Source organism: Thermothielavioides terrestris, chromosome 2, assembly GCF_000226115.1.
Source record: "Thermothielavioides terrestris NRRL 8126 chromosome 2, complete sequence".
In the NCBI taxonomy this organism is placed as follows: domain Eukaryota; kingdom Fungi; phylum Ascomycota; class Sordariomycetes; order Sordariales; family Chaetomiaceae; genus Thermothielavioides; species Thermothielavioides terrestris.
In genome coordinates this window covers 2,574,093-2,602,036 of record NC_016458.1, presented here as the reverse complement: position 1 = coordinate 2,602,036, position 27,944 = coordinate 2,574,093, and the positions used below count along the sequence as shown (strand labels likewise).

The window sequence follows — 27,944 nt, the reverse complement described above, 5'->3', positions numbered from 1 at the left end:
CCCCAACTCAATATTCCCATTCGCCCGTGTATGCCGTTCGTCGTTTGCGGCGCATCTCCACAACACACCAGCCGTAGTAGCTTGTACATACAGGGCAACCTTCTGGGTTGTATGTGCCTGAAATTGTGTCAAGTCCGAGAAATAGCTGTATTAGTTCAGAACGGGACATCATTTTTCCCAAGGTGTAGCTCGTACCAAGTCGAGTTCGAACAGACAGTGCTGTCTCCTGAGCTTGACGTCATACACTGTGATCGTTGCAACCGTGATATATCAAGCCAAACTGGAATTGTACACTGGTGGATGCCCCAACATCTTTCCTACAACTCCTGATGGAAACTTCATCTAGCCAAAGTTCCATTGTGTGATACTCCGTTTCAACCATGTCCTCCGCTATTGTCGTCGGCGCAACCGGTGAGCGGCAGCTCTTGGAAAACCACCATATCACCCTGCTAACCACGGACAACGACAACCAGGGATCCTCGGCCGGGAGATTGTTAAGCAGCTCGCCCAGACGCCCGAGAAATGGAAGAAGATCTACGCCTTTTCGCGCAGCAAGAAGGACGAGTTTCCGTCCAACGTGGTGCACCGCCACATCGACCTCCTGAGCTCGGCCGACGCGATGGCCAAGGAGCTGCAGGGGGTTGAAGCGGAGTACGTCTTTTTCGCCGCCTACCTCCAGAAGGACAGCGAGGAGGAGAACTGGCAGGTGAACGGTAAACACCCCCCCCCCCTCTCTCCCCAACCTCTGGGTCCTCCCAGCACTCCCACTAACAGAAACCCACCCACCCCGCGCCCAGGCGACATGCTGCACAACTTCCTGCGCGCGCTCGAGCTGACCTCGGCCATCGCGCAAACCAAGCGCATCCTGCTGGTCACCGGCGCCAAGCAGTACGGCGTTCACCTGGGGCAGCCCAAGAACCCGCTGCGGGAGACGGACCCGTGGCTGACCGCCAACCCGCCCTTCCCGCCCAACTTCTACTACCGCCAGCAGGACATCCTGCGCGCCTTCTGCGCCGCGCACCGCCACCTGGCCTGGACCGTGACCTACCCCAACGACGTGATCGGCTTCGCGACGGGCAACTTCATGAACCTGGCCACGGGGCTGGGGCTGTACGCGGTGGTGAGCAAGGAGCTGCAGCTGGCCGAGGCCGGCCGGGCCGGGCGGGCGGGCGAGACCTTTGAGCCGGAGCCGGAGCTGGCCTTCCCCGGCAGCGAGACGTTCTACACGCGCTTCGACACGTTCACGTCGTCGCGCCTGCACGCGCGCTTCTGCGAGTGGGCGGTGGCCGAGCCGCGCGCCGCCAACCAGGCGTTCAACGTGGTCAACGGCGACGTGCAGAGCTGGCAGGACATGTGGCCGCGGCTGGCGCGGCGGTTTGGCATGCGCGTGCCGCGCGACCAGTTCGCCGGCGGCGGCGGCGGGGCGGCGGAGCTGGCGAGCCAGGCGGAGCTGGCGAGCCACGCGGCGCTGAACGACACGCCGCCGCTGAGCGTCTTCGCTGAGGAGGCCGGGCTGGTGGGCCGGGTGCGGCCGAGCGCGCTGGAGCAGAGGGTGAGTCTGGTGAAATGGAGCCAGCGGGACGACGTGAAGAAGGCGTGGGCGAGGCTGGCGGAGAGGGAGGGGCTGCAGATGGATGCGTTCGAGAAGGCGACGTGGGCGTTTATCGATTTTGTGCTGGGCCGGAACTATGACATTGTCTCGAGCATGAGCAAGGCGAGAGAGGCGGGCTGGACTGGGTGAGTATTGTCTTTCTCACGAAAGGTCGAAGCGCGAGAGGCTGACGAACATCCAAGGTACGAGGATACTTGGAAGTCATTCTCTGATGTCTTCGGCGAGCTGGAGGCGGCGAATGTGCTGCCCAAGACCCACTGATTTGTCTGACAAAGGGTTGGTAGTGAACCGATTTGGGTGCGAGGTCACTTTCATGTTGACTGGCGATGCGCCCTCTTTCGCAGAATCGTCTCTGCAACGATAAGAACTGCGGAGGTTGACGAGGTGTACCTCGAGAGTTCCGGCGAAACGTCGCCAAACGGAGGATCTGACTGCGAGTGAGGAAAGCATTGATGAGAACGATATCATCGAGTAGTTTGTCGGTCGTCCTTCTGCCCGGCCCTCATTCGTACACAAGCCACGAGCGGAGGTGCATGCAACGACATCATCAACTCATTATCTATTAGCAATACTGGTACTCGTACGCGGGGGGTATCTCATGCATCTATCCGTGGAGCGTAAGCCAGGCCGTCATGAAGTCTCTTGCAAGATCGCAAAACACCAGTCGCTCGCCGCTGTATGGCCTTTCTTCAGATTATTCTTCATAAAGCAACGGTGTTCGCCGCCCTCGTCGCCTTGGATGTAACCCCATGAACATGCCGTGCACTGGTTGAAGGACGCGCAGCTGTTCATGCAATCCGCCATGCTGCCCGTGTAGACCTGGGCGAGGTCGGTGGCCTCGTCGCCGCTGTAGTCCACCCCGCAGATGCGCAAGAAGGTTCTCGTCGAGCCGGGGACGTGATATACTGTGTTGTTCAGAGAGGGGCAGTCGGAGTTGTATGTCGGCCGCGGGCTGGTGGCCGACTCGGTCGTCGTTTCTGACGCACCCTCAGTGCCAGCGGGGGTCGGGTTCGTTGGCGTCGGATTCGGGGCTAACGTTACTGCCGAAGCAGGAGACAAGCTGCTGTAAACCAAGTCAGATGGCTATCCGCCAGCGTATGCATCTACGGAGGACGGACCTGGAGGGCCCTGGCACGGATTCCACGACAGCAGACTTCCGTTGCGACAAGCCCACGCCGAGCCCCACTCCAAGGCCAAGCGCAACGCAGAGGAGCACCAAGACGCCAATTGCGATGACGGTCCGAAACATCCTCTTCCCGCCAACCACGGATGTCTCCATGCTGTTTGGAAGACTCCAATGGCTGGTTTCCCCTTGCCTTCGCGCTCTGACATTGAGGTCGCCGTCGCTCCCGATGGTACCTCCCCCGAGTGTCGAGCTCTCAGCTACCGGCGCTCCCAGCCCCGGCCCAGGACCCAGTGCCTTCTCATGAGACTCATATTCCGGCGGCGTCGGCGTTCCTTCGCGGTAGAAGGTGTATGCCTGAAGATTCGGGTCATTCTCCTGGTCGTTCTCCCGGTCGTCCCAGTACACGGCAGGCTGCTGGTCGGTTGAACCTGTTGTGGCTGTGGCCGGCCGCTCACGTCGCGGGGTTGGCTGGTAGATCCTGTAGCTCGCCTGGGGCTCGCCTTCGGCAAAGCGCACTCGGGGTTGGCTCTGTTCGCCGTCGTCGTTGATGTTGTCGTCGTTGCTCGAGTGCGGATGGGACGGGGATCCCCTGGGCGGCGACGGGTCCATGGCTTGCTTCAGAGCCGGGGTTCCATCTCGCTGGCGATCAACAACAAGTCTGAGTGCCCCGTGGGGTTCCACGCCCGAGTCGGTCGCGGGTGGAGTTTTCGGGCGCGTCGGGGGACAATCAGTTGCGCCACAGCGCAGTGAACGAGAGACAGAGAGCCTGAGAGGTGCACGAGAAGGAATTCTCAAGCCAACAGCCGGTTCGGATTCTCACCCTGAACACTGCGCCGCCAGGGTCGCACATGCCGTCCGCAAAGGACCCCAAATCCCGGTCGTCGTAATTTCGCGAAAATTGCATCGCGAATACCACGCTTGGGCCTGCCAGCTTGGCGCCATGTGGGAAGTGGGGGCACAGCGTGTCCCGATCGGGCGTTGAATACCACGCGAAGGACTCGCAAGCGCAGACTCACTCACTGTGCTGCAGACCTGCGCCGCACAGCTGACGGTGGTACACGACACAGTAGTGTAGCTCAGCATGCGGCAGAGAACCAAGTTCCTTTTCAAAGAAGTTGCTCGCTGTGGTCGAGACCTTGGACCGGCTTGCTGTCTGGATGGGGATGAGGAATCCAGCTTCGGTTTGTGGAAGCCAAGCCTCGGGTTGCTGTTAATGGGGTGCACTTTCCCGACCTGGGCAAAGCGTCGAAGCATGATTCGCCGCCATCGAACACCATCGCCCGTTAGGCCGCACTTGGTGCTCCGGAACCGGGAAAGAATCTGGATGGGCCCCACCGTCCCACCGTTCCCGCCAGGAACCCGCCAACGTGCACGATTGATGAAGGGCTCCCAGCATTCCGTTCGGAATACTCCGGACTCCGTTCCTGAAGGCGATGCTGAGGCTCGAAGGTTTTTGACGAGGGTGAGCCTTCATTCCCTCGCTGGGCGCGGCTCATCTGCTGCAAGATGACATCTCACTCGATTGATGCCCAAGCCGCTGAGCGGCGGAACGAACTGTCTGTCGACCTCTCGCGAAAAAACTGATCCAAGGTAATTGGCCCTGCTTCTTGTTATGAGCACCTAATTAAGGCTCGGCTTCCGAAGCGAGGTAGCGGGCGGCAACGTACCGAGTGCGTTGGGCTTGTCGTGATACAGAGGCAGGCTTCAGGTCGGCGTCACTGCCCCGTAGGAGCTATCTGGCGGTATACCTTACTGGTGCAGATTATGAGTCGGACCCTCTGACTTGAGAACCTCCAGGCATTACTCATTCCTGTGTGCCGCGAGCTGGTCTTTGCTACAGTGACAACACAGCCGAGACTGATCACGGGTTCTCCCGCAGGGAACCCGGTGCCAAATGAAGCCCGATGTTAGGTAACGCAGCATGAGGCCCGCTGGTTGGATCCGAGACTCAGGGGAGCCATGTGGCCCAACCCAACTGCAACGTAGAGCACAGCGAAGTCGACAGTTTGTACTCCAGCAACTTCTTCAACACTATAAAGATATCGGCGTTCGCCCTGTCGATCAAGCTCAAGCCCTTCCAAGCTTTCCAGGAGTTCCTCAGGTAGATTGGTAGACCTAGTCCCCCATCCACCAATGCACTGCACAGAAACCCTACGGCCACCCCGACCGCCCCGAAACACCGAGAACCCCCAACCCGAACTCTTCAGAAAGCCACCATAAAAATGGGCAAGTCCTCATCGTCAAAGCCGGCCGACAAGTCCAAGTCCGGCTCCGGCTCCAGCAAGCACAAAGATAAGGGCAAGGAGAAGGAGAAGAGCGGCCACGGGCATAATAAGGACCACGGCAAAGATCGAAAGGACCGGGATAAGGACAAGGCCCGCCGTTCCTCCAAGGACAAGGGCGACGGATCGCATCGCTACCCGTGCATGTGCATTTGCCAATGCCACGGGACGACCGCGACTGCCTACGCGATATGTGGTGACTGCGAGACTGGCGTACATAGGAGGTATTACTGCCCACTGCGCTCCATTGCATTTCTACTTCATCCTCCACTGCGAAGGCATTAACCGCTGACAAGAAGGTGCAGGCATCATTGTTGAAGTTTGGTTTCAAGCGCTTTCCTTGGCTTCTGTGGACGAGTTGGAAACGGAGTGATGCTCCAGGATACCCCTGATGGACGCAGTTTTGTGCTGTTGTAGAAGACTATGGTCTTCTCGCGCGAGAGTTCTTTGACGAGAAAGGCTGGGTGATATCGGAGTGATATTAGGAAGCAAGATGGCGTTGTTTTGATTGCACGCGGGCGTGGTTGGGAATTCCAATATTGATACCCTTGAGGGGCCGGTTAGAAGATTTGGATGGGATTTTCTGGCAGAGCTGTGCAGGCACAGCTAGACTATTTACCGCTGGAGCGCTTAGAGAAGGCATTCAAGAGCAAACTAGCAGAAGCGAAGGCTCAAATTCAAGCGTTGAGTTATTACGAATCCTCTTCTTCATCTCCCCGAATGATCAGTGGCACCAGTTCCTTCAAGACGTGTCCAACCGTCGACACGTTGGAGTATTCTTATCGTTCTTTCCCCTTTCTTTGCGTTGTCGAGACCCTCAAGTTTCTATATCATGGACGAAGCCTGTGTTACGCACCGGCTTTCCAAGCCTGTCCACGCATCGATGTGTTCAAAGATGTGAGCCCCCCATGACCAAGGTGGCGCCGAAGGGGCGTTACGCAGGAACGTGGCATTTGGGAAAGTGCCTGAGCCATGCGGTTGACCCGCGAGATTTCCGTCAAGCATAGGTATATTCTATAAAAGCCAGAGCAGACTCGTTCTTACGCAGCACACACCGTTCACTGACAGCACCCCGTTCCCCGATCCGCACACACACCCGCCATAACGCTGCTCCATATCGCGAACCACTGACACCACGCCGTGAGCCACCCGAGCCAGCCGAGGATCGTGGCAACTCGAGACAGGCAAGGATAATGGCGTCCAAGACCTCAGCCTCAGCATCTGCATCCCACAAGGGCAAAGACAAAGCCAGGGACAAGGCCAAAGACGAAGACCACGGATTCGCTAAACAAGGCTCAGATGAAGGCCACCACCACCATCAGAAACACGACAAGGATAGCAAAGACAGGGACAGGGACGAGGACGAGGACAAGGGCAAGAAGGCGGACAAGGGCAAGCACAGATCGTCGCGGCGGGGCGAGTTCGAGTGCATGTGTCTGTGCTGGTGCAACAGGAGGACCGACAAGCCCCATTCGATCTGTTCGAGGTGTGTGAGGGGGAGGCATGCGAGCAGGAGGTATGTTTGCTTTGTTCATCGTTCAGTTCCTTGGGGAACGGCTTCAAGTGTGGTGGTTGAGTAGCATAGTGATGTGCTGACACGGATCGGGGTGTGGGTGTAGGGACTGAGGGCGATATCTGCCTGCTTACTTAGGCAATATGGACCGGTCTATCAGCAAGGTTGAACCATTGGGAGCGAATGGCGGCGTTATTCATTTGCGGCTGGATCTAGCTGTGCTGTGATCCCGCGGAAGAGAGTTTTGATGCGGTGATGCCTCGATGGGGCTTTGGATCGGTCTTGCAAGATCTCGCAGGCCTAGCAGCAATGACTACTCAGTCATTGAGGTAGACACGGGACAGGATAGCATATTTATGCTGAGGCCTTGAAACTCTTATGCTCACGCGCAACTCTAAGTCGGCTTTGTGTTGATCTCCATTCTTAGCGAGCACTGAAACTTGCCAGATCCTAAGACTACCTACACACGCAGAAACCCCCGCACGTTTTAGGCAGACAAACATTCAAAGTCTCAGACTTCAGCCTCGGTCCTGTCCTGTGTGTCGGACGTCTCCTCCTTTGCTGATGCCATAAATCGAGAAAAGACAGGACCAAGGCGATGGTTCATATTCTCGAGCCGAGACGTGTCCAGCTGCCCTGGCTTACGTTTCTCAAGGTTGGCGGGAGTGAGGTACCAGGAATTGCGCTGCGGTTGCCGTACCCCCTGTCGTATCTCGTCCCTGATCTGGCGCTGTTCCTTGAGGAAGGGGAGCGTTCCAATTCCCCCTTTTGAGAGCGCGTCATAATGGAACTGCCGATGGTCTAGCCGCAAATTCTGGGCGTAATCTTGAGTCTTGAGCGTCGTACAGTGGCCGTACAAATAAGCGACTTGGACAGCCAGGTGCATTCGGAGGGTTGTGCTTGGAGGCGAATCGAGCAGGCTGTCAATCAGTGCGTCCAGGAGGAGCTCCAGCTGGGGCACGAAGCTATCGGGAGAAGATCCACGCAACTCGTCGACGGCGACGTTCCAGCCAGCGGCTGGGAGGAGCACCGTCGTTGTGGGGGGATGGGGCCCTCTGAAGTCATCCTTCTCCATATGGGCCGTCAAGGCAGCAGGAGGATTCAAGCGGCGGTAAGAGACAACATCCTCCAAGAAGTGACAGACGGACTTCTCGGGTTTGGGTCCGGCATAAACCCATCCACTACCGACGAGGACGCGCTCAGCTTCGTCGATATCGGGAACAAGGAGGTACAGGTCGAAAACTGCGGTGGGAACACCGTATGGAGCGATTGCATCCTCAAACCAGACAAGGGATGGAATGCCTTTCTCGCGCAGAAATGCGCAGGGAAAGTATCGGTTTGGAGGAGTTGCCATCAGTGGTTTGTGATGCCCGTAGCTGTCAATGCGGCAGCAGTGAAATGCGTGGTGGCAACGCTTTTAGGAAGAGGGAGAACGAAGTCGCGCGCATGGGTGGGGCTAGGTAAGGTAATCCTGTATTCCGTCGAGGTGTTGGGGACTTGCAGGTTGGCCGAGAAAAGATCGTTCTTGGCGCACCACTCAAGGCCCGGGGAGCTATTGAATGTCCTCTGCGTCGCTTGGCTGCCTACCTTCCTCCTGGGATTGCTTGGACAAGGGATCGAGTCCAGCGGCGTTAGGCAGACACTGCTCTGAGTTATATCGGCAGGCTTGCGGCTCTGCCTAGCCAACACGTGTCGTATGTTCTTGGTCTTACAAGCAACCTGGTGGTGGTCATCAACCAACGGCCCTCTTGAGGACATCTCATTAGAGGAGCAGGCCATGGTAGTGGCGGGTCTAGTAGCCAGGCCACGTAACACCCCAAAGGAATCGAACACACCATGATGAAGAGGAGCGGCAGCAATCCGAACCAGCATAAAGAGGCTGGCTGTTCCACGATACGGGAAGCCAGAGTCAAACGTCGTTGCGCTTCCATCCGGGTTGAGCTCCCATCCGCGTCGGGAATAGCCAGGCACGCGAGCGCGAGCCCCGTGTGCAGAGAGGTACACGACCATCTCCGTGACGCCAATAGAACGCCTTCAACTTCGATATCTCCTGCGGCTACAGATGCGCAGCAGCTAGTGACTGATGAACGGCAACAGGCCTGTCCCCAAGCTATGACTGGGCGGCCCGCTTCGATGCTGTTTGCAAAGCAGCCAGCAGCAGCGTCCCCGGAGCGGCAAGGTCACTTGAGACGCAGCGTCGTGATGCACCTGGAGTTTAACTCAGGTTTGCTCCCTTCTCCAGTACATGACGGTGCTGGAAAACATGTAATCCAAATCAGGGAAGGGATATTGATCGTAAGCGGCTTTCATCCGCGAGAAGGCTGCCAGGGGGCTTTTGCTGTCCCCGTCGTCGTGATCGACGACCTTCTCCCACTCCTCCAGACCAGCGCCGACGTAAATGCCTGGGAGACTGGCCAGGGCTTGGTTGTAGATGTCAAGTTCCATGTGGATGCCGAACAGTAGCGTATTTTCGTCCACAAGCGCGAAGGCATCTGGGTTCTCTACAACCTGCAAGCCGAGCCTCGCGCAGAACTCCTTGTCCGTCTGAGTGAACCGGGGCTCCTGGACTACGCATTTTATTTCTCGGCCGCTGCGAGTTTCTGCACTCATGTCAGCAATCCAGCATTGGCCCAGGGCAGGAGGTAGGCAAGAGAAGACCGACTTAGATGGTCAACAATAAAGCAAAAGGCGGCTGTTTGCATGTGGGCAGTGCGCCTCGCCCTGGAGCTACCGTTGCTTGGCTCGTAGGGGCCGGGGCCCAAGCAGACGGCCTGCGTGATGACAGGACGGTTGGGCTGGCTTGAGGCTTCCTCGAGCAGCTGGCGCACCGTATGCCACCACTGGGATACCTGCCACTCTTCCGATTTCGCCACGCTTCCGTGATACCGCCAGAGATCATCGACGGAGAGCTCTGGTTTCGGATTCGGCCGGATGCCATCGTCGACAGTGGAATCAGCGCCGTTATTCGCTGGCGCAGGCACGCTGCGCAGACGGCCGCCCTTGCGCTTCACTTGGTTCCATCCCTCCTCGACGTGCCCCGCCATGAGGGATGTGAGCCGTCTCGCAGCGATTGAAGTACGCAAGAGTACGGAGGGGGCAAATAACAAGAATGAAAGAATGTCAGCCCTGGTAAATCATTTCAGATATTCAAAACAGGTCCGAGTTGGAAGCGCGTTGAGTGCCAAAGCTCAAGTTGGCAATTGGACAGCACCTGGTTCAATCGCGACCATTGAGGGTATAACTCAAGAACCAAATTTTGGTGGGGCAGCCGGCGATAAGCCGCCGATAGGGCGAAATGCCCACCGCCTGCCATTTTTCAACCAGGGGAGTTCAGTGGGATTGCTTGTTCGCTCGTTAGCAGTGTTCGATCCCAATTGCCATCCTTCTGTCCACGCCATCGTCAGAACCCATCATCAGCACGTCTTCATCGAGATGCGTGCGGCATGTCAGCTGCACGGTTTCATAGTCAGTAACCGTGTGGTGTTGGAACTGAATTTGTCCATCCCTTTCGTCTTTCACCTGATTGCGACGCCGCCAGCTTACAGCCGGAGACCTTTGCCAGTCGCGTCTTTAAGCATGAAATCGATGTCGCCCGCCCGCCTGAATCAAGTCAACAGACAGAATCGTTCGGGCAGGTTGCCCCAGTGAGCGCCGAGTTCGGCTTTCTGTCGTAAGAAGGGCTGCAAACTCGGATTAGTCGGCCCAAAGAACCTCGCCCAAAGAACCTCCTGTTTCGTCGGCGGGAGCGAATATCAGAAGCGAGAACACGACGCGTCCAGTCTGAAAGAGCTGGCGGAGTTGCACTCGCTGCTGCAAGCACTTGCCCCCACCGGATGGAGGTTTGTGGGAGGAACGGACAAAACGGCGTCGTTCGACGGCAGCAGCCGAGAGATCAGAACGATCTTCGCATGTCGGGCCGCCGGGACAGGGATTCGTTGGCTACGGCACATCATTGGCTCCCGCATTGGGCAGTCGGCGCTTAACCGTGCGACAGGGTTGGACGACCGGATGCGGCCTGGACACAAACCTGCGCTGCATCACCGCGCCTTCGCCATGCCTCCGGGTTTTTGCGCTTTGTGCACCGCCGCGCTGGCGACTGCGGGTTCCGCAGATGCCACTTGCCACTGGTTTCTTTGTCCGTCCGACGATTCTCCAGCGGGGTGAGGAATAAGGCGAGACGAGGAAACGGCATGGTTTCAACGGCCTTAAGGTGACACTGGCTTCATTGAAGCCAGTGCTTGTGCTGCCCAACAACCAGGCGGCGAGGCCGTCGATTGGTTGGACAATTGGTGATTGCTCGACTGACAAGAGGGGTTTTCGCGATGTGATTGACCTGCAATCGCCCCAGCAGAGCGACTCGCCCGCAGCCAAGCGGCCAGATGCGGCCGGCCATTGGCCACAGCAACCTCCAGGCGACAGGGGGCGGGAGGGTCGGCATGCACGGGCTTGCAGCTGTGCAACCGGTTTGCCCTCCTCTGAGTGGCCGAGCTGCTCGAAAGCACCTGCTGCCGAAAAGCCGCCCTGATCACAGATTGGGCGGGTGGACACCCCTTCGGCATGCACATGGCCGGCCCACGGTTCCTGTCGACGTCGTGTGCGCGGGGGTGGTGGACGTGCAGCTTCCGGCGAGGTGACGAGCCAGGGCGGGCGGCTGGAGGGGGGAAGGGAGTGGCTGTCGGTGCTCGATGCGCAACCTGATATTGCCCTTTGGCTGCCCAGAGACCTGTTCCCTGGTTTCCGCTGCTTTAACTCCTTGAAGCTGCGCCCAGATAACTTCTTTCAACGTCGAGTCCGAGTTTGTCCCGACTGTCATCGTGTTTGGGGGGCTTGGTAAGACTCAAGCCTGCTGCCATTTACAGACCGCACACGCCCGACTCAAAGGTCGACCAGAGCGGCGACTCGGGGAACTCCCGGTTCTGGAGTGGAGAGGAGAGCGGCAGGTTTTCCCACAGGAAGCCACCTTTGGGAGTGACGGCGAAACTTTGGGGATTGGGAGACTTCGCCGTTCCGGCAATACTCCAGTTACACACACACCGAAAGCCCACGATGCTCTCATCAACACTTCTCGCTGTCGCCTGCGCGGCGCTGGCGTCCGCACACACCATCATCACATACCCCGGTTGGAGAGGTGACAACCTGATAACGAACGCAACCTTCCCCTACGGCATGCAATGGATGTATCCATGTGAGTGCGCACTGCTTGCGCCCCCCCTTCCCTCCCGCTCCTCAGTGCTTGGTTAACGCTCCTCGCCAGGCGGTGGCATCGGCACAACAACGAACAGGACGTACTGGTCAACAAAGGGCGGCGCCGTCGCTTTCCAGCCAGGCTGGTTCCAGGGCCACGCGACGGCCTTCATCTACGTCAATCTCGGGTTTGGCACTGAGCCTCCAAACATGAGCAACCCGATGGTGCCCCCCTTCCAGATCCTCGGCCCCAGCAAGCAGCCCTACCCGGGCACTGTCTGCCTGCCGCAGGTCCCGCTGCCCGTCAACGCGTCCGTCAATGTGGGCGACAACGCCACCATCCAACTCGTCGAGCTGGCCGTCCACGGCGCGGCGCTGTACTCGGTGCGTTCTGCAACTGCCCTCCACTACTACCACCAAGGCTGGAAGCCTGCTTCCCCGAGATTAAAGAGGCTAACGAGAAGGCTACGCTGCATGCAGTGCGTCGACATCACGTTTGTCGAGCCCGGCGACCCGCGCATCCCCGAGGTCAACGAGACGAACTGCTTCAACAGCACCGACATCGGCTTCGCCGACCTCTACACCATCACCACCAAACCGATCGGCCAGGGCAACGGCACCATCAGCGCTGCCGTGCGCGCCCTCGCGCTGGACGGCTGGGCGCTGACCTGGCTGGGGTACCTGCCGCTGCTTCTGGGCGGGCTGCTGGCATTGTTATGATGAACGGTGCCGTTGCAGCGGAGAGCGGGGAGGTTATGTAGGGTGTTCGATGGGCGGCCGTGTTTGGTCGTGACTGTCTGTACATTTGGCATCTCTGGGCTGGCGTTCATGGGTTAGTGTCGGGTTTGACCGGTTGGGTATATCCGGGCGAGAGCTCTTCTCCTTGATTTCCTTGTTCTTTTACGTTGTGGGCTCAGGAGGCCACTTTGAGGACCTGGCGCTGATCCTTCCCAGCGCGGTATCTGTTGCCCTGTCAACGGACTAGGGGATCGACACTTGGATGCGAGATGATCACCACCATCTGCTCGAGTTAGGCGGTGGTGATGCTCAAGGACCTGTCTCTTACATGTTCTGAGGTCGTGGAGCGGTGATCTACCCGTGCAGCTGACTCGATATCGAAGCATTTTCGGTACCTGCCACAAGAACATCCCGGCGCAGCATCTGTCCAGACTTGTCCGAACGCCTGGTCCATAACCCATCTTCAACCCTCCGCTTCACAACGCGCCGATTTCCCTCATTCATCCCTTTTCCATAGCGCAGTCCCCTGGCTCCCGCAGTTTCGCCCGGCCGAACCGGGAGAACCGGGGCTCCACCACTCCCGCCGCGTATCATCAGCCGCCGGCGGAGGTGGTAGGGGTGTTTGTTTGGCTTGCTGTTTGACCGGCGTCTGGAAACGGGGATTCGTCTTCTTTGCTGCTCTCCAGCGCTTGCATGGGCACATGATCATCGTATCATGAACACCAACCGGGCTTAAGGTTCTGTCCTGGTTGGTTGGTTCGCGAAGTCCGGCAGAGGCCAGCCTCCTCTACCATGCTCCCTTTTCTTGCACGGCGAGGGTTAGTAGTCAGAAGGTTCGCGACAGGGGCCAGCCTGACGGATGTTCACTCTACGCCGGCGTCATTAACTGTGGCCGAGCAGGAGTTCTCTGCCAACATTTTCCCTCGGGAATGTTACTGCATTGTTCACGGAAGGGAGGGACCCGGGATGTAAGCGATCTTACGCTTATGCAGGGGATAGTAAGCAAGTTGCCGGTGGCAGATGTATGCATGCTGGTCGAAGATGACGTCTACCGCGGGCTTATGTTAGGACGTGTTGCGTATCTTGGAACTCGTCCAGTGAGGTTAGCTACGTGCTTCAGCGCTGCTGGGGAAAGAATACGCCAGCAGTGATCGTGCGAACGTATGTATCTTCGCAAGACATAATGCTCATGTCTCATCTACCACGTCACATCCCACCCCCTTTCCAGTCCATCAGCACCACCCCCTCAATTAGGAATCCCTCTCACCCCCTCAAAAGCGCCAAACACTCCTGCGCAACGGCCTTGATCCTCGCCTCGCCGGCCTTTTTCGCCGCCTCGCCGACCGGGTCGCCCAGTTCCAGCGTGCGGGCGAGCTCCCGCGCCTCGGCGCCGGTAACCAGCACCATGCCCAGCGTCATGAGCGCGCGGAAGAGCACCTCCGGCTCGCTCTGGCGGCGGACGACGGCCTCGGCGACCTGGCACAGAAGCATGAGCTGCTCGAGGTCAATGGCGGCGGCGGCGGCGGCGGTCGGCTGCTGCTGCTGCTTCTGGTTGAACGCGAGGCAGGCGAAGTTGAAGGCCGCCGACGTAAGGGCTATCTGCAGGTTGTTGTTGTCCACGCCGATGGGGTCGCCTTCGACGCCCGCGATGCGGGCCAGCAGGCTGATCACGGCGGGGGCTTCCGCGGCGACGACGGCGCGACCTTCGGCGGTTGCGAAGAGATTGGTGACGGTGCGGAGGGCCATCATGAGGTTGTTCGCGCTAGGTTTCGAGGCGTCGAACTTCTTGATGAACTCGGCCAGGGGCTCGTCGCTGGGATACACGGGGTCCTCTGTGTCGAGGGCGCCCTTCAGGGCGACATCCACCACGCTGCCGAACTTGGTGTCATTGAGCGTCGCTGAGCCCGGCAGCGCAACGAAGCAACGAAGGGCGTCGAGCGCAGGGAGCCGGTCGCCGTAGGGCCACTGCGTAATGAGCGAGTACACGCTACGCTGGACCTCGAGAAGTGCCGGGGGAGCCCCCGTCTTCTGGCTCGCTGTGCCCATCGTTGCCTGTAGGACTGTTTCGAGGCGGCTTAGACTGTCGGGGTTTAGGGCAATATGCTTGTTTCCAGCCATGATGTGCTTCTCGTTGAGGCTCTTAAGCTTCTTCAGAACGGGCTCCCACTTGGCTTGGGTTAGCGAGAGGTAATCTGTGTGCGGTAGGTACTTTTTCGGCTGCGCCGCTTGATCGGGAGTGTACCGCGAGTCAGTGCCGTAGGGGTCTGCAGAAGGGGCCTCCGTGCTCTGGCCGATGCTCGCGCCCTGCGTGTTCTTGATGATGAATTTTGCGACCTCGTCAATGTAGGATATTGGCAACTCGTTATCTCCAAGGAACTTCGTTGCCGCCTCGTAGGGATTCTGAGAAAGATTGTATGGCAGCTTGAGGGGCGGCTTGCCCTCTTCGATGTCGACATCGAAGACGTAGTCGTATTCCTTGCCGTTGTACTGGACTTTTCGCCCACTGCTTCCGCTCGAGTCGACCACCGTTCCGACGTGCACCCACCGCTGCTCACCTGGGCGACGCAAGTCAGCATATGCACACGTTAGGGACGTTACGGGTGTCTGCCAACATACCCAGTGACCATTGATAGGCCCCGATAGTGCCGTCGTCTTCCAGGACCGTCGTCACTTGCCCGTCCTTCTTGCCCGCATTGTTGAGAAGCCAGGATTTAGGGTTCAACCGCTCCTTGTTGATGGTCTGGCCGAGCTGCTGTTGCGGGATTGCAGACTCTCGAACTGACTCCTCGAACGCTGACAGCGTCTCAGGGGACGCCGTTCGGTCGGCATTCCGAGTGAAGACGCGCACCACGTTGTCGCTGGCGCCGGAAACGATATCTCCGTTTTCGGGGCACACGGCCACGGACCACACAGAAATAGCAGGGTGTGTTATCGTCTGGATGCACTCCGAACCCCTCCAAATGCGCACTGTCCGGTCCTCCCCTGCGCTGACAATCTCGCTGGAGGGCAGACAAGCAAGAGAGTAGATGAAGCTATCATGGCCCTGCAGCGCACCGACCTGTGTGCCATTCATCTTCCAGAGCTGGATAATGCCATCGTTACCAGCGCTTGCAAAATCGGCCCCGCTCGGGTGCCCTTTGAGGCCGCTAGGGAGCTTACACAACGCCCGCACCACAGAGTTGGTGCTGAGAGTGCGTCGTGGCTCCACCTCATTATCATGGCGGACTTGGCGGAGGTCAAAGATGCGAATATGGGTGTCGGCGCTACCTGTGATTATCGTGTGCTCGTCGTAGGCGAGGACGGCCCAGACGCTCCTGACCTCTCCCTGGTGTACAAGCTGCGAGGTCACCTGCCATTTCTCGACGCTCCAAACGAGCGCCTTCCCATCCCAGCCGCCGGACACAACATATGTCCCGCGGGGCGACACGGCGAGTGCGCAGACATTGTGGTTGTGACCAACGAGGAGACGGTCAGCGTTGTCGGTCGCGGTGTGGGTTGGTTGCTTCGCTTCGATGATGGTCTCCTGGCCGGCGGAGAGAATGAGGCCGTGGGGCCAAGTCGCAGAAGGGCGGAGGTATGTGAGGGAGTTGATGTAGCCGTGGCCCTGGCTGGTTATTGTCGCATCAAAGGCCGGGGGCTTGTCAGCCGTTTTGCGCCAGAGCCGGACTGTTTGATCGCGCGACGAGGAGAGAATTGTGTTCGCCACGGGGAAGCACACTGCGCGGACCTGCGCGGACACTGGATCAGCGCTGGCACCTTGCACCTTGCCATGCTGTGCGCCAAGAACACTTACATCGCCGTCATGGCCCTTTAGCTGGGCTGAGAGCTTGAAATCTGGCATCGCAGATTGCAGGAGTGCTCAATCCGTAGCCGTGGCGGTCGGTGGTGAGGCGGGGTAACGATGCTGGTGCATGTAACTCCCTGGAACCGAGGTCGCCGGGCTTTCAAGATTTGTGGCTGCACTTGAAAGCTGTTGGTGGTTGGCACCAGAGTCACCTAAGTACTTCCAACATTCACGGTCGAACGGGTCTGACCGTGATGGGATGCCAATTTGTCAACTTCGCGATGGAACTGTGTGGAATCGCGCCTAGGGAGCTTCCAGTTTGGCGATGACAGCAGTGGTCTGCCCTTGGGAGAGCGGGGCACTGTATGGAGTGTACCTTGCTGGTACGGTGTATTCCAGGTTGTCACGCTAACTCCCGTCCTCTGTCTTCCTTGTCTCCCTTCTCCAAGGTAACGAGCAGAGAGCGTGTAACGGGCAGGAAGGTTTCAGTTCTTGGGTTTAGCAAGCTGACTTACTTGATTACGCCGCTTTCTCCACTAGTTACTTGCATTCTATGCTTGTCTTATTATTCAAGATTTAAAGAAACAATCCATGGGTTATTCCCGTGGTCGGGGCCAATCGTCCCAGGGAGCACCCATAACAGGAAGGGGCAGCTGCAGTAACAATCTGAAGTTACGACCCCCTTTCTGGACGGTGCAAACCTCATGGGGCCTGGCCAGTGCTTGGCGGGGTTGTTTGGCCCAATTCGGCAAGTGCGCCTGGCTTGCACCCCGCACTGACTGTGATGGTGTGCCGCAATGCTGCTGTGGTTGCTGCCATGGCCGCAACCGCAAACGACCCTTTCCACTTTCCCAATTTCCACTTCAAATTCTGCCTCATCCGCCGTTCTCTTTCACTCCTCTCATCACGACCTGTTACGACCTGCCGTTCTTTGCTTTACTTTTCCGCCGTCTTGGTTCTCTTTCCTTTCCTTCTTTTTCCGGACACAGGTCGAGTCCAGGCCGGTCGTTGGAACCACCAACCCGATCTTCGTCGACACGCCAACTACCATCATCGAGCAGCGCAAGCAGCGTGTTTTGCCTCCGACTGTGGAAGACTTTACGCGATCCAACCGCGCAATCTCCATCCAGCTGCACCTCAGAGCTTACGCTTCAGATTCTCGCGCTCCTTGAGGCCTTTATCTCGATACCCAGCATGAGTGACACAGTTGCCCCGCGTCAATACGTGCCGTTGACCTGCCACGGCCACTCTCGGCCTGTTCCACACCTGAGCTTTTCCCCCCTCGAAAAAGAAGATGTCTACTATATGATATCCGCATGCAAAGGTTTGCGTTTCCATCTCCTCCAACCCACCGCCCATCGCTGACATATCTGGGCTGCATTACAGATGGAAACCCAATGCTTCGCGACGGCCAGACGGGCGATTGGATCGGCACGTTCCTCGGCCACAAGGGGGCTGTGTGGCAGGCGAGATTAAGTCCCGATGCCGCAACTGCCGCGACCGCTTCGGCCGACTTCACTGCCAAGGTCTGGGACACACATACAGGCGAGTTGCTGTACGTTCTGAAGCATGATCACATCGTCCGTGCCATCGCCTACCCCTTTGAGCAATCCGGAATGCTTGCGACGGGAGGATTTGAGAAGAAGCTCCGGATCTTCGACCTGCATGACCAAAAACCAGCCGGCTCGCCGACATCTGCAGATCCCACCACCACCACCCCTGTGACGATCGAGGCTTCCCGAGCGTTTGAGATCGGCGAGGGCGTGCACAAGGATGCCATCAAGTTTATCGTTTGGGCGCAGGATCCCAGTGTCATAATCACTGCTTCCGGCGATACACTCCGCTGGTTTGACCTGCCCAGTCGGCGTTGCATCCGTGAGGTGAGGCTCGAGGGCGAGATCAAGTCTTGCGAGCTGGTGTCCCTCGCACCAACGCACAGCTCTCCGACGGACATTGGTGGCGGTCTTCCCGTCTTGGCGGTCGCTGCTGGGAAGACGGCGTATTTCTGGGGCGGGCCGAGGGTCGAGGACGAGCTGAAGCAGATTAAGCTTCCCCATGGGATCGCGAGCGTCGGTCTTGACCTCAAGGGCAGGAAGTTTGTCGTTGGGGAGGAGCCGGGCACCTGGGCACGGGTCTACGACTGGGAAGACGGCAAGGAGCTTGACGTGCACAAGGGTCATCACGGCCCCATTTGGTCGATCGCGTTTTCGCCCGACGGAAATCTCTACGCGACAGGATCAGAGGATGGCACGATCAAGATGTGGAAAAATTGCGAAGGATTTTACGGGCTCTGGAGAGGGGGCGTGTCAGGTAACGGCACAGACTAGGAGGCGGACGATCGCGCTCCTCCCATCCCGCCTGACGATATCGTCACCAAGGCGCCTCGCAACGCCACGCCATCGAGGGACGAGTGCCGTGCTGCCGCTTTTCTGGCCGATCGTTCGAGTTCCGAGACCACAGCTGTGCCTTCTGTGGGCGACATGGCAGACCCGCTTGTGGCTTGCTCAGCTGAGAAGCTTGCAGAGAAACACGGTGAGCCTCTGCCACCGTCGCCGTCACCTCGCACCCGCGGCTCTCAATCGGCCTGTTCGGACTTGCCAGAGGTTGGCAAGCCGCGACAGTCACGCTGCACCTGTTCCTCATGCCCAGAGCATGGCCCACAGGCTAAGTTGGGAGACAGCCCAGAGGGCAAGCAGAAGCTGGAGGAATTTATGCGTCGGTCAGCCCTTCATATGATCAACGCGGCAATGCCTCTGTCTTAGAGGAAAGACTTTGGTCAGAAAACCAGTTATACGTTATCTCGGGTTGTTATCTGCTTGCCCCTTGCGCCGGGCTGCCTTATGTCCACAGTTGATGGTCGGTGGGCCGGCCTGCAGATTCTGCACTTTCAGTTATATTGGCCGCCGTCAGCTGGTTTCCATGGTCTCTTCAGCTGGTTATCTCGGCGGCTTGACTCCCACGGAGAGCTGGGAGGGAGGGAAATCAGCAAATTTGGTTGGCGAGGCACCGATGCTTAAATCACAGAGCCTGCCATGGAGGATATCAACAGCAATAAACAGAAGCAAATAACGATCAGTGCCTCGCACTCTGCTGTGAATGATGCTTCCGTGCAATGCGCAACCGAAGCATTTTATGTCATTTTGTTCATGCCTGAACCATCTCATGATACCTTCAGGGCATCCTGGTGAATGCGCGGGACTCTCTAGTATCCCGTCACAGCGGATCTCTGCCCCTCATACCTCACTGCAGAAGTGGGGGTTGCGGGGTAGTTCCATCTTTTTGTGCATGCAAGCAGGGTCAGGGATCCTGTCATCTGCACTCGGTAGGTACTTTACGCCTTCACATCGCAAGATGCAAGCTTGACCCGCTTCCTTGGCTGCGTGACCCAATCCAACACTCAACGCTGGGTGAACCGCCAACTTCCCAATTAACAGGAGCTTCGGGACCAGACATTTAGTTGCGATCGTTCAAACACTGGTGGTGACAACCAACAACATCTTGCTGCACCAGTTGGGAGCTCAATTTGGCCGACTTCCCCGCATTCAACATGGACGACGACGACTACGCAAGCTCGGAGAACGAGCAGGACGAGCTCATGGAGGAGGCAGAGGACCTCCAGGCCGAGAACGAGGTTGAGGAGGACAACGAGGAGGAAGAGGAGGACCAGGACGAACAGGACGAGCCCGAGCCCGAACCCGAACTACAGGAAGGCGAACAGGAGGCCGACGCAGAAGCCGAGCCATTCGACGACTCGCAAGCACCGGCCGGCGACAGTCAAGCAGCAACCGGGACAAACACCACGGCCGCACCCACGACACCGCTGACCGCATCTCGATGGCGCCCGGTCCTCCGCCAGGAGTACATCGACGCCTCCATCTACGACATCGTACCCACCATGGCCGCGCCCCAGGCGACGAGCATCAACGCCATGGCCATTACTCCCGACCTCCGCTACTGGTTGACGGGCGGCTCCGACGGCTACATCCGCAAGTACAACGGCATGGACACCATCAACGGGAAGCAGCCGCTCACCGTGGCGCAGCGGCACCCATTCGTCGACAGCGTCGTGAAGGCCGGCGTCCTGATGAGCTACTGGGAGAACGAGGAGCCGGCCCCGCCGAACGCGCGCCCCGAGGATAGGATCCTGTCGCCCGTCTACAGCCTGGCCGTGCACAGTGGCGCCCTGTGGCTCCTGAGCGGGCTCGAGAGCGGAGGCATCAACCTGCAGAGCGTGCGCTACGACGAGGGCAAGAGGATACACTGCCTACGCGACGGCGGACACACCAACGCCGTCAGCGTGCTGCGGCTGGCGCCCGACGAGAGGAGCGTACTCAGCGGCAGCTGGGACAAGACCGTGTTGGACTGGGATTTGGATACCGGCCACATCAAACGCCGTTTTGAGGGCATCGGAGGGCAGATTTCGGCCATTGAGTTGCGTCCGGCAAGCGGCGCACCCATTCCGGCCGAGGCGGGCGAGGTCGAGCTCAAAAGCGACACTCTCTCTGCCGACACCCAGCCGCGAGTAAACGGCTTCTTCACCAACGGCGCGACTGACGGGGCGGCAGGGCCAGGGCACGCTAGCGGCAGCGGTGCTGAGGCGACCGGAGATGCCCCTGGGTCGCCCGAGCATGAATCGCTCTTTGGCAGCCCCGCTGGGTCGCTCTTCGGTGACAACGACACAATGGGTGGTGGTGGAGGCGGGGCTTTTGGAGACGAGGACGACGAGTTTTCCAGAGCCATGGACATGGATCTCCATGACCACTCAGGCGACTTCACCATGGGCGACGCCGAAATGTCAACCGCGCCAGCGTTAGACGTCGGCACCTCTGCCGCGGCAGACGCGCCTCCGCCCCCCCAAGACGGAGCCGCCCTTACCCAGACCGACTCGCACGGCGACGTCTCAAACAGCGACACGGTGACCAACGGCACCATCCCTGACCAACCGATGGACCTGAGCCAGGCCCCAACAGCCAGCGAAGCAACCCAGCAACAGCCCGTCCCCTCCGCTCCCGAACAACAGACACAACAACCCTCCGAACCCGCTCCCCAGCCTCCCGCCTCGCCCTCCATGGTCTTCAACTCCGCGCCTCCCCCACCGCACGCCGACCCGACACAGACATCAGCCAGCACGTTCCTCTCAGCCTCCATCGACGGCACGATCCGCATCTGGGACCGGCGAGTGCCGAACCCAGTGGCGCGCATCCACCCGCGGCGCGGCGTGCCGCCCTGGTGCATGGGCGCGTGCTGGTCGCCTGACGGCAACTGGCTGTACGCGGGGCGGCGCAACGGCACGGTGGAGGAATTCTCGCTGCACAAGGCGACCAGCGGCTGGCAGCCCGAGCGCGCGCTCAAGTTCCCCGCCGGCTCCGGCGCCATCAGCTGCGTGCGGCCCATGCCTAACGGCCGCCACCTCGTCTGCGCCTCGCACGACATCCTGCGCCTGTACGACCTCCGCGAGACCTCCGCCTTCAAGCACAGCAAGGTGCCCTTCATCATCATCCCCGGCCCCCCGCGCGCCGGCGTCACCGCCGACCTGTACATCGATCCCACCTCGCGCATCATGATCTCCATCGCGGGGACTAGGGGGTGGGATGGTACGTCGACGGAGGTGATGATTGGGTATGAGATTACCGTTCCGCGGGAGGGCGGAAGGTAGGAGGTTGGCGCGGCGTCGGTGGATGAAAGAAGGGTTCCGGGACTGGCTCTTGGAAAGGATGCGGATGAGTGTTGGACAGCGGTTCCATTGCGAGGAGGAGGACGGCGCTGCGGCGGGTTTGCAGGCTGATGGCTGCTTTACTGGGGCTTGAACACGGGTTGGCGATGTAAATAGGTTGGCGTTCAAATACCCTGCTGGAAGTGGCGAAGGGGACATGGCGTTTAGAGGAGCCACGGAGAAACTCTTGTTTATACGAAGTAGCCAACCTTTGCGGTGACCATGTCCACCGTCCCTGTGGTTCACACAGCACACACACACTTCACCCTGCACAGGAAAAGAGGAGCAAACACGAACGCAATACTAACATTTGCCAGCGCACCACCCTTACAAGGCCTCAGTTCCATCCATACCCGGGCTCCCTTTTGCTCCCCTCACACAGTCCCCCTGCTGTAGTGTAGGATGTCCAGGGCGCAACCCAGCACACCGCCGTAAGCAAACGATCGGAAAAGCCAAAGGTGCCGTACAAGCGCAACACTTCAAAAGAAGTAGCACAAGCGTGAAGTAGAGCGCAGATCAGTCTGTCAATCCTCATCGCGAGAAGAGAAGATGGGGGGAAAAGGAGCAGAATCAATCTGTCAGTCCGCATCGTCAGGGGGGAAGGGAGAAAAAGGGGTGAATCAGTTTCTCTGTCCTCATCGCTCGAAGAAGGCGGGAAAAGAAACAAGATCAATCTGTCAGTCCTCATCGTCAGAGGGGAAGGGAGAACAAAGAAAGATGAATCAGGAATCAGTCTCTCAGTCCTGGCTCTCAAAAGAGGGGAGGAAGAGAAACAGATATCAATCTGTCAGTCCTCATCGCGAGAAATGAGCAAGCAAAGCAAAAACAGCGGATCAATCTGTCAGTCCTCATCGTCAGGGAGAAAGGGAAACCGAAGCGAGAATCAGTCTCTCCGTTCCCGCTCTCAAAAGAGGGAAGGAAAAGAGAAGATATCAATCTGTCAGTCCTCATCGCGACGAAGCAGCGGAGACACGCTCCTCACAAGGTGGTGATCAGCCAGCGCAGCCTGGGCAGGTATGTTTCGCACCGCGAACAAACCATTAGAGCTCAATCAGCCACTCGTCATCGTCACCATCACCCCCGGCTCCACTGCTGGTGCCGGTGCCGTTCGCTTGCTGCTGCTCTGGGACCCCAGCTGTGAGCTCCTGAGCCTGCGGGCGGGCAGGCGCAGCGCCAATCTGGGCGAGAAGGTACGGATTTGTTTCGTGTCCTGCCTGAAGGCCAGTTTTTTCGCTGTTGACATAGTCCAAGTCCAACATGGTAGCGGTGGGGTCGTCGATAAGGAGGGACTCAAGAGCGGCGGCCGGGGGATTGACGCCTTCCAGAAGCGGAGGGGGCGGTTGCTGCTGCTGGACGAGCGCAGGGTGACTGGGCGGGATTGCTGCACTGTTTATTGAAGTGTGAGGGCTCTTCCGGGCGGAGTTTGTGTTGGAGACTCTAGGCGTGTTGGGGCCCGTTGCGCTGGACTGGTAGCTGTCTTTGTTGGTGATGTTGGATGAGGTGGGGGAGCCTTCTTCAGGGGGAGAAGGGGACAGGTTGGAGATAGCCAAGTCGGTCAGGCCTGGGATGAGCTCGCCCTCGTTCTCCTGCCGGCTGATTGCCGCAGCCCGGGTTGCCTCGGCACTGGTCAGGAGGATCTGCTTGATGAGTGTGTCGCCGTTGCCCACCCGCAGACCCTCCACGAGAGCGGTCGGCTGGTAAACATCGCGAATGATCATCTCCAAAGATCCTCCTTGATGCTCGGCACTGGCTAGACGTTCCTGGCGGAGTTGCTCGTCGTGCTGTCCGATGTTATCGACGAGATGTCCCCATTGTGCCGCCATTTGCGCCGCGCGGGCGTAGGTGTATTGTCCGCCTCGCTGGCCGCGACTGGCAGTTCTCCTGGAACTATCGCTAGAAGCTATAGTTTGTCCTCGGCCAGATGGTTGGCCCGCTTTGGCAGCCACGCGCTGCACGGGCGGCGTCGGAGCTCCTTGTTCCTGCTGACGCGAGGCATTGCGACGGTTCAAGGACGCCATTAGCATCTCCGTAGGCTCGGCTCCCATCTGCAGGATCTTCTGCTCCAATGACATGTGCTGTTGAGCCGCAGCCTCTGCCTGACGGGCCATGTTTTCAAAAGCCCTGCAGTCGCAGAAGCACTTCTGTCCGCATAATTTTTGACATCCATGGCCACAAGCGAGAATTTCACGGCATGCCTCGCCACATTGGAGTGACTCGTGGCCAATACTACTTGAAGATGGTCGTCAGCACATGGTCCTCCACCGCGGGATGGCTCACTTACGCATGGCACTTCAGTGTGCAAGGGTGGCCACAAGGACGTGTTTGCTTGCATAAACGGTTACATCCACCGCAGTTGTCGCCCCAGTCGTCGACCTTCTGAATCCAAGTCTCTTCACCATGGGATTGGCACACGAGCGGCAGACCGCGCAGCCAGTCGGCTCGCCCCTGGGCAACAAACCCGCTGCAAATTTTATGCCAGAGATCGTGCGAGAGCTGATGAGCCTGAAGGACATTGTCGACGTTGCCAAACACATAGAATCCCCGACGAGCACGGCTGATGGCCACGACGGCTCGCCGCTCATCTTCCAAGAAGCCCACGGCATAAAAACGACCCTTTTGCGGGCTGCGGACCATGGAGAGGAGAACCACGTCGTTCTCTTCGCCTTGGTACGAGTCGACGGTGCAGACGTTGAATAATGCGCCCATGAGGGACGGATGCCGTTTCAATTTGCGCAGCAACACCTTTCTCTGGCCCTTGTAGAAGGTAAGAACCGTGATCTTTTCGGCCGGCGTCCCGTTCGACACGAGGTAGGCGAAGAAGTGGACGATCATCTCGGCCTCCTGCTCGTTCAGCTTGCTGAAATCCGAGTTGACATCCTCGGGCCAGTTGTGATGGAAAATCCAAGAGTTGCGGCCGCCCATCCCGGGCACATCCGGGCGGTTCTCGCCCGACTCCACGGAAGGATGGTCGACCAGCTCGGGATAAAAGGGGTTCAGGATCGCCCTCAGCTCCGGTTTCATGCGGCGCTGCTGTTTGAGCATGACAAACGACATGTTGAGGTTGACCATTCGCTGGAAGAGCGAGACGTTGAGGTTGTAGGGCGCATCACCGAGCCGCTGGATGTCGCACTTGGGTGCGAGCTGCTTGTGGTCACCAACCAGGATCAGCTGCTGGACCGAAGGGTACAAGGCGGACACGATGTTCGCCTCGCGGGTTTCCGCTGCCTCTTCGATGAGCAGAGACTGGGGCTGCATTGCGGCGATGCACCCTCGGTATTTGGTCAGACCCGTTGTGGTACAGCCAACGATGTCAATCCTCTGCTGCTCGACAAGCTGGGTATTTCCCAAGAACTTGAATGCCTTGCGCTTCTTACAGAGAACGACGTTCTCAGCAAGGAGTGCGGCAAATTCGGGTGTCATTGCCTCCAGAAGTCTGGATTGGAAGTATTGGTAGACGGCGCCGCGCAAGTTCTTCTCGATGGCGAAGAGGTCGTCGTTTCGGAGCGCGCGCTTGACGGCACGGCCCCACGACGACAGGTTGGCTGGATCTTTCCCTGACCAGACATATTTCAGCGTGATGACGGGGCCTCGAAAGCGAACGAGGTCTTCTTCGTCGTCGGCGATGTTCTCGATTTCTTCGTCGTCCTCGTATTCGAACTCCGGCAGGTTCTTGCGGGCTTCGGCCTCGGTAACCTCGAGCTGCGTTGGATGACGATCTTCGCGAATTTTGGCAGGGATGAGACTGTCACCCAGCCAAAGCGCAAATGGGCCGTGAGCCTCCAGCGCCGGGTGTGCTTCCATGGATTCGTCGCAGAGAGATTGGTGCTGAGCCTCCGTGATGATGCCGAATCTCAGAAGGGCGTCGGGGTCAAGGAGGCTGTCACCAAAGAGGGTGTCGACAAGTTCCTGGATCTTCCTGACGTTCTCGCGTCTCTGGTGGTCGATTGAGTTGCATTTGCGGTCCGCGGGGATCTGCGCGCGTTGACGCAGCTCGAACAAAGTGCGCGGCTTGATCAGCTCGTTTTGCGTCCTTCCCCCCATCCGGATGACATTTGCGCCCGCTTTGATGCAATGGACGAGGATCTGATCCAGCGCGTGGTTTGTTTGGGCGGCAACCACGATGGGAGGGCCTCGGTGCCTCCGTCGATTAGCCACCATGATCTTGATCGCTTCCACGGAGGTGAAGGTCTTGCCGGTGCCTGGGGGCCCTTGGACAATGGCGAGCTCCTGAGATATAATACGGCTGAGGGCGAGTAGCTGGGAATCGTCCAAGAAGGTGAGATCTTTCAAGACCGGAATCTTGCCGTTGACGATATCGTGTGTCTTCAACTCCGTGACCACCTCCGAATCGGCCTCCGTGGCACGGCTGGCGAGGGACGAGAGGTCCATGATGGGATCCTCCTTGAGGAATCTCGGATAGGTGTCTTTGGTGTAAGCACCAGTCAAGTATTTGTCCAGGGGTGAGCTGGGAACATTTGGCGTTAGCGTTGGGCAGCGCCCCGGGGTCGTTGTCCGAACTGGCTCACTCAGTCTGGGCGGCAAGCTGCAATCCCACCAGTGCATGACGGGCCGATTCAAAGTACCCATGTAGCGACTCAATCATGACCATCTCAAGGCTCGGATCGAACACGGCATCTTCAGGCCTTGCCCACAAGAGATCCACAACTGGAGGGTCCTGGTCGAGCCCATCGCGATATGGGCGTTGAGCAACCGTGGCAATTTTGCAGACAGTCTTGAAGTTGTCGTCTTTAGGAGAGAGGGCGACAATCTTTCCTGGTTGAAGACGCTTCGATTGCTGCCACTGGATCTTGTACAGCGAGCGCTCCGTTGAGAACGAGACCCTCGCCAGGGGCCCAATACTAGACATCACATACTGGGTGACCCGGACCTGCCACCCAAGCGAGGTTAGAGAGCTGAAATCAGTATTTCCAGAGAGCCAGTACAGAAGGAGCGTACCTTGGTGTAGATATTGGTGAAGTCGTCGTCCATCATGGGCTCCTTGCGGCCGTAATCGGCGAAGCTTCTTACCGAGTATCGCAATCCCTCGGTTGCCTCACAGCGGAGGATGCCATACTGCGCAGCGAGATACTCACCCTTGGATGCCCATGGGGCATCGACGGGGTTCTCGGGCAGCTGCTCAATGTCCGACTGCCTGGCCAGAATCTCGTCTACGGTGGGCAGCTCGGGCTTCGACATCCAACCCTGGCCCGGTGTGGGTCGAAAGAAGACATGATTTTCGATAATGTCTATTGCAGACTGCGACGGATGAGTAAGAATGGTAGTGGAGTTGGAAAATAACAGACCGACTGGTGGGATGCCTGAGTCGGGAGTTTGGAGAGGGACTGACCTGAGCGTTTGTGTCGGTCCCGATGGTCTGCATGATGTCAAGGTTAACGCTGCCTGTCTGAGCGGTTGGCTCAAGGTTCATTGACTTGATGCCACCGACAGAGTCACAAAGGGAGAAAGGTAAACGACTATGGAGCGGGAGGAATCGGGAAGGGAGCAGGAAGGTAGTTGACGTTGCCAACCGGATTGGCAGATGCTGCTGAAGTTAGGGTGGAATCGGTTGGGCAAGTAAGGTCAGGTAGGTAGGCGATTATCTAGGACGAGGAAACTGCTGGCAGTGAGTTACCGATTCTGAGTTTGGCATTTCAGTATCTGCCTAATTGTCATCAGGAAGGAGCTTTGAGACTTGCCATCCTATTTGCGCAGGCAGCCGCAATCATCGGACCGCTGCACGCAAACCTGAAAACAACTGGCACGGCGGTGGGTGCAGGCATGCGTCGCACATCGAACAGCATGATTGTCTCTTCGGATCCAATGCTTGATTCGGTTCTCTCAGTCTGAAATTTAGAAAGGGTGGGACTGGTTGATGTTGCTTCACTGGACGACCTCGGGAAGAGGGTCCTGTTCAACACAATAAATGCACTTGGACGGTCTCCGGGGTAGATAGTCGCGCGTACAAACTGCGGTCTAATCATTACAATGACAA

General features: G+C 58.4%; 10 protein-coding genes across 10 annotated transcripts; 5 read left to right on the top strand and 5 right to left on the bottom strand.

Annotated features, from left to right (window-relative positions):
- The first annotated feature begins 112 nt into the window (after nt 1-112).
- Nucleotides 113-2,092, top strand: THITE_2112659 (uncharacterized protein). The gene is made up of 5 exons (XM_003651847.1): nt 113-411; nt 474-713; nt 798-1,737; nt 1,795-1,888; nt 1,957-2,092. The coding sequence occupies exons 1-4, from the start codon at nt 381-383 to the stop codon at nt 1,871-1,873; spliced, it is 1,290 nt and encodes a 429-aa protein (XP_003651895.1). The 5' UTR covers nt 113-380; the 3' UTR covers nt 1,874-1,888; nt 1,957-2,092.
- A 69-nt stretch (nt 2,093-2,161) lies between these two features.
- THITE_2112658 (uncharacterized protein) lies at nt 2,162-3,837 on the bottom strand. The gene is made up of 2 exons (XM_003651846.1): nt 2,731-3,837; nt 2,162-2,675 (listed from the first exon to the last, which is right to left on the bottom strand). The coding sequence occupies exons 1-2, from the start codon at nt 3,345-3,347 to the stop codon at nt 2,243-2,245; spliced, it is 1,050 nt and encodes a 349-aa protein (XP_003651894.1). The 5' UTR covers nt 3,348-3,837; the 3' UTR covers nt 2,162-2,242.
- Nucleotides 3,838-4,895: 1,058 nt separating this feature from the next.
- On the top strand, nt 4,896-5,420 carry THITE_2112656 (uncharacterized protein). The gene is made up of 2 exons (XM_003651845.1): nt 4,896-5,244; nt 5,326-5,420. Exons 1-2 carry the CDS (start codon nt 4,961-4,963, stop codon nt 5,336-5,338), a joined length of 297 nt encoding a protein of 98 aa, XP_003651893.1. The 5' UTR covers nt 4,896-4,960; the 3' UTR covers nt 5,339-5,420.
- A 1,301-nt stretch (nt 5,421-6,721) lies between these two features.
- On the bottom strand, nt 6,722-8,242 carry THITE_2112655 (uncharacterized protein). The gene has a single exon (XM_003651844.1). The coding sequence runs from the start codon at nt 7,885-7,887 to the stop codon at nt 7,045-7,047; it is 843 nt and encodes a 280-aa protein (XP_003651892.1). The 5' UTR covers nt 7,888-8,242; the 3' UTR covers nt 6,722-7,044.
- A 406-nt stretch (nt 8,243-8,648) lies between these two features.
- On the bottom strand, nt 8,649-9,758 carry THITE_2112654 (uncharacterized protein). The gene is made up of 2 exons (XM_003651843.1): nt 9,196-9,758; nt 8,649-9,133 (listed from the first exon to the last, which is right to left on the bottom strand). The coding sequence occupies exons 1-2, from the start codon at nt 9,575-9,577 to the stop codon at nt 8,754-8,756; spliced, it is 762 nt and encodes a 253-aa protein (XP_003651891.1). The 5' UTR covers nt 9,578-9,758; the 3' UTR covers nt 8,649-8,753.
- A 1,449-nt stretch (nt 9,759-11,207) lies between these two features.
- THITE_2065215 (uncharacterized protein) lies at nt 11,208-12,855 on the top strand. The gene is made up of 3 exons (XM_003651842.1): nt 11,208-11,718; nt 11,788-12,101; nt 12,198-12,855. The coding sequence occupies exons 1-3, from the start codon at nt 11,580-11,582 to the stop codon at nt 12,435-12,437; spliced, it is 693 nt and encodes a 230-aa protein (XP_003651890.1). The 5' UTR covers nt 11,208-11,579; the 3' UTR covers nt 12,438-12,855.
- An 807-nt stretch (nt 12,856-13,662) lies between these two features.
- THITE_2112650 (uncharacterized protein) lies at nt 13,663-16,450 on the bottom strand. The gene is made up of 3 exons (XM_003651841.1): nt 16,249-16,450; nt 15,072-16,182; nt 13,663-15,010 (listed from the first exon to the last, which is right to left on the bottom strand). The coding sequence occupies exons 1-3, from the start codon at nt 16,294-16,296 to the stop codon at nt 13,719-13,721; spliced, it is 2,451 nt and encodes an 816-aa protein (XP_003651889.1). The 5' UTR covers nt 16,297-16,450; the 3' UTR covers nt 13,663-13,718.
- Nucleotides 16,451-17,066: 616 nt separating this feature from the next.
- Nucleotides 17,067-18,588, top strand: THITE_2112648 (uncharacterized protein). The gene is made up of 2 exons (XM_003651840.1): nt 17,067-17,563; nt 17,626-18,588. Exons 1-2 carry the CDS (start codon nt 17,434-17,436, stop codon nt 18,564-18,566), a joined length of 1,071 nt encoding a protein of 356 aa, XP_003651888.1. The 5' UTR covers nt 17,067-17,433; the 3' UTR covers nt 18,567-18,588.
- Nucleotides 18,589-19,505: 917 nt separating this feature from the next.
- On the top strand, nt 19,506-22,288 carry THITE_2112646 (SPT8-like protein). Its single transcript, XM_003651839.1, has one exon. It carries the CDS (start codon nt 19,787-19,789, stop codon nt 21,893-21,895), a length of 2,109 nt encoding a protein of 702 aa, XP_003651887.1. The 5' UTR covers nt 19,506-19,786; the 3' UTR covers nt 21,896-22,288.
- Nucleotides 22,289-22,992: 704 nt separating this feature from the next.
- On the bottom strand, nt 22,993-27,525 carry THITE_2149938 (uncharacterized protein; the record flags this gene model as incomplete). Its single annotated transcript, XM_003651838.1, has 5 exons — nt 27,300-27,525; nt 26,909-27,208; nt 26,479-26,840; nt 24,234-26,417; nt 22,993-24,073 (listed from the first exon to the last, which is right to left on the bottom strand). The coding sequence occupies exons 1-5, from the start codon at nt 27,378-27,380 to the stop codon at nt 22,993-22,995; spliced, it is 4,008 nt and encodes a 1,335-aa protein (XP_003651886.1). The 5' UTR covers nt 27,381-27,525.
- Between the last annotated feature and the right edge of the window lie 419 nt (nt 27,526-27,944).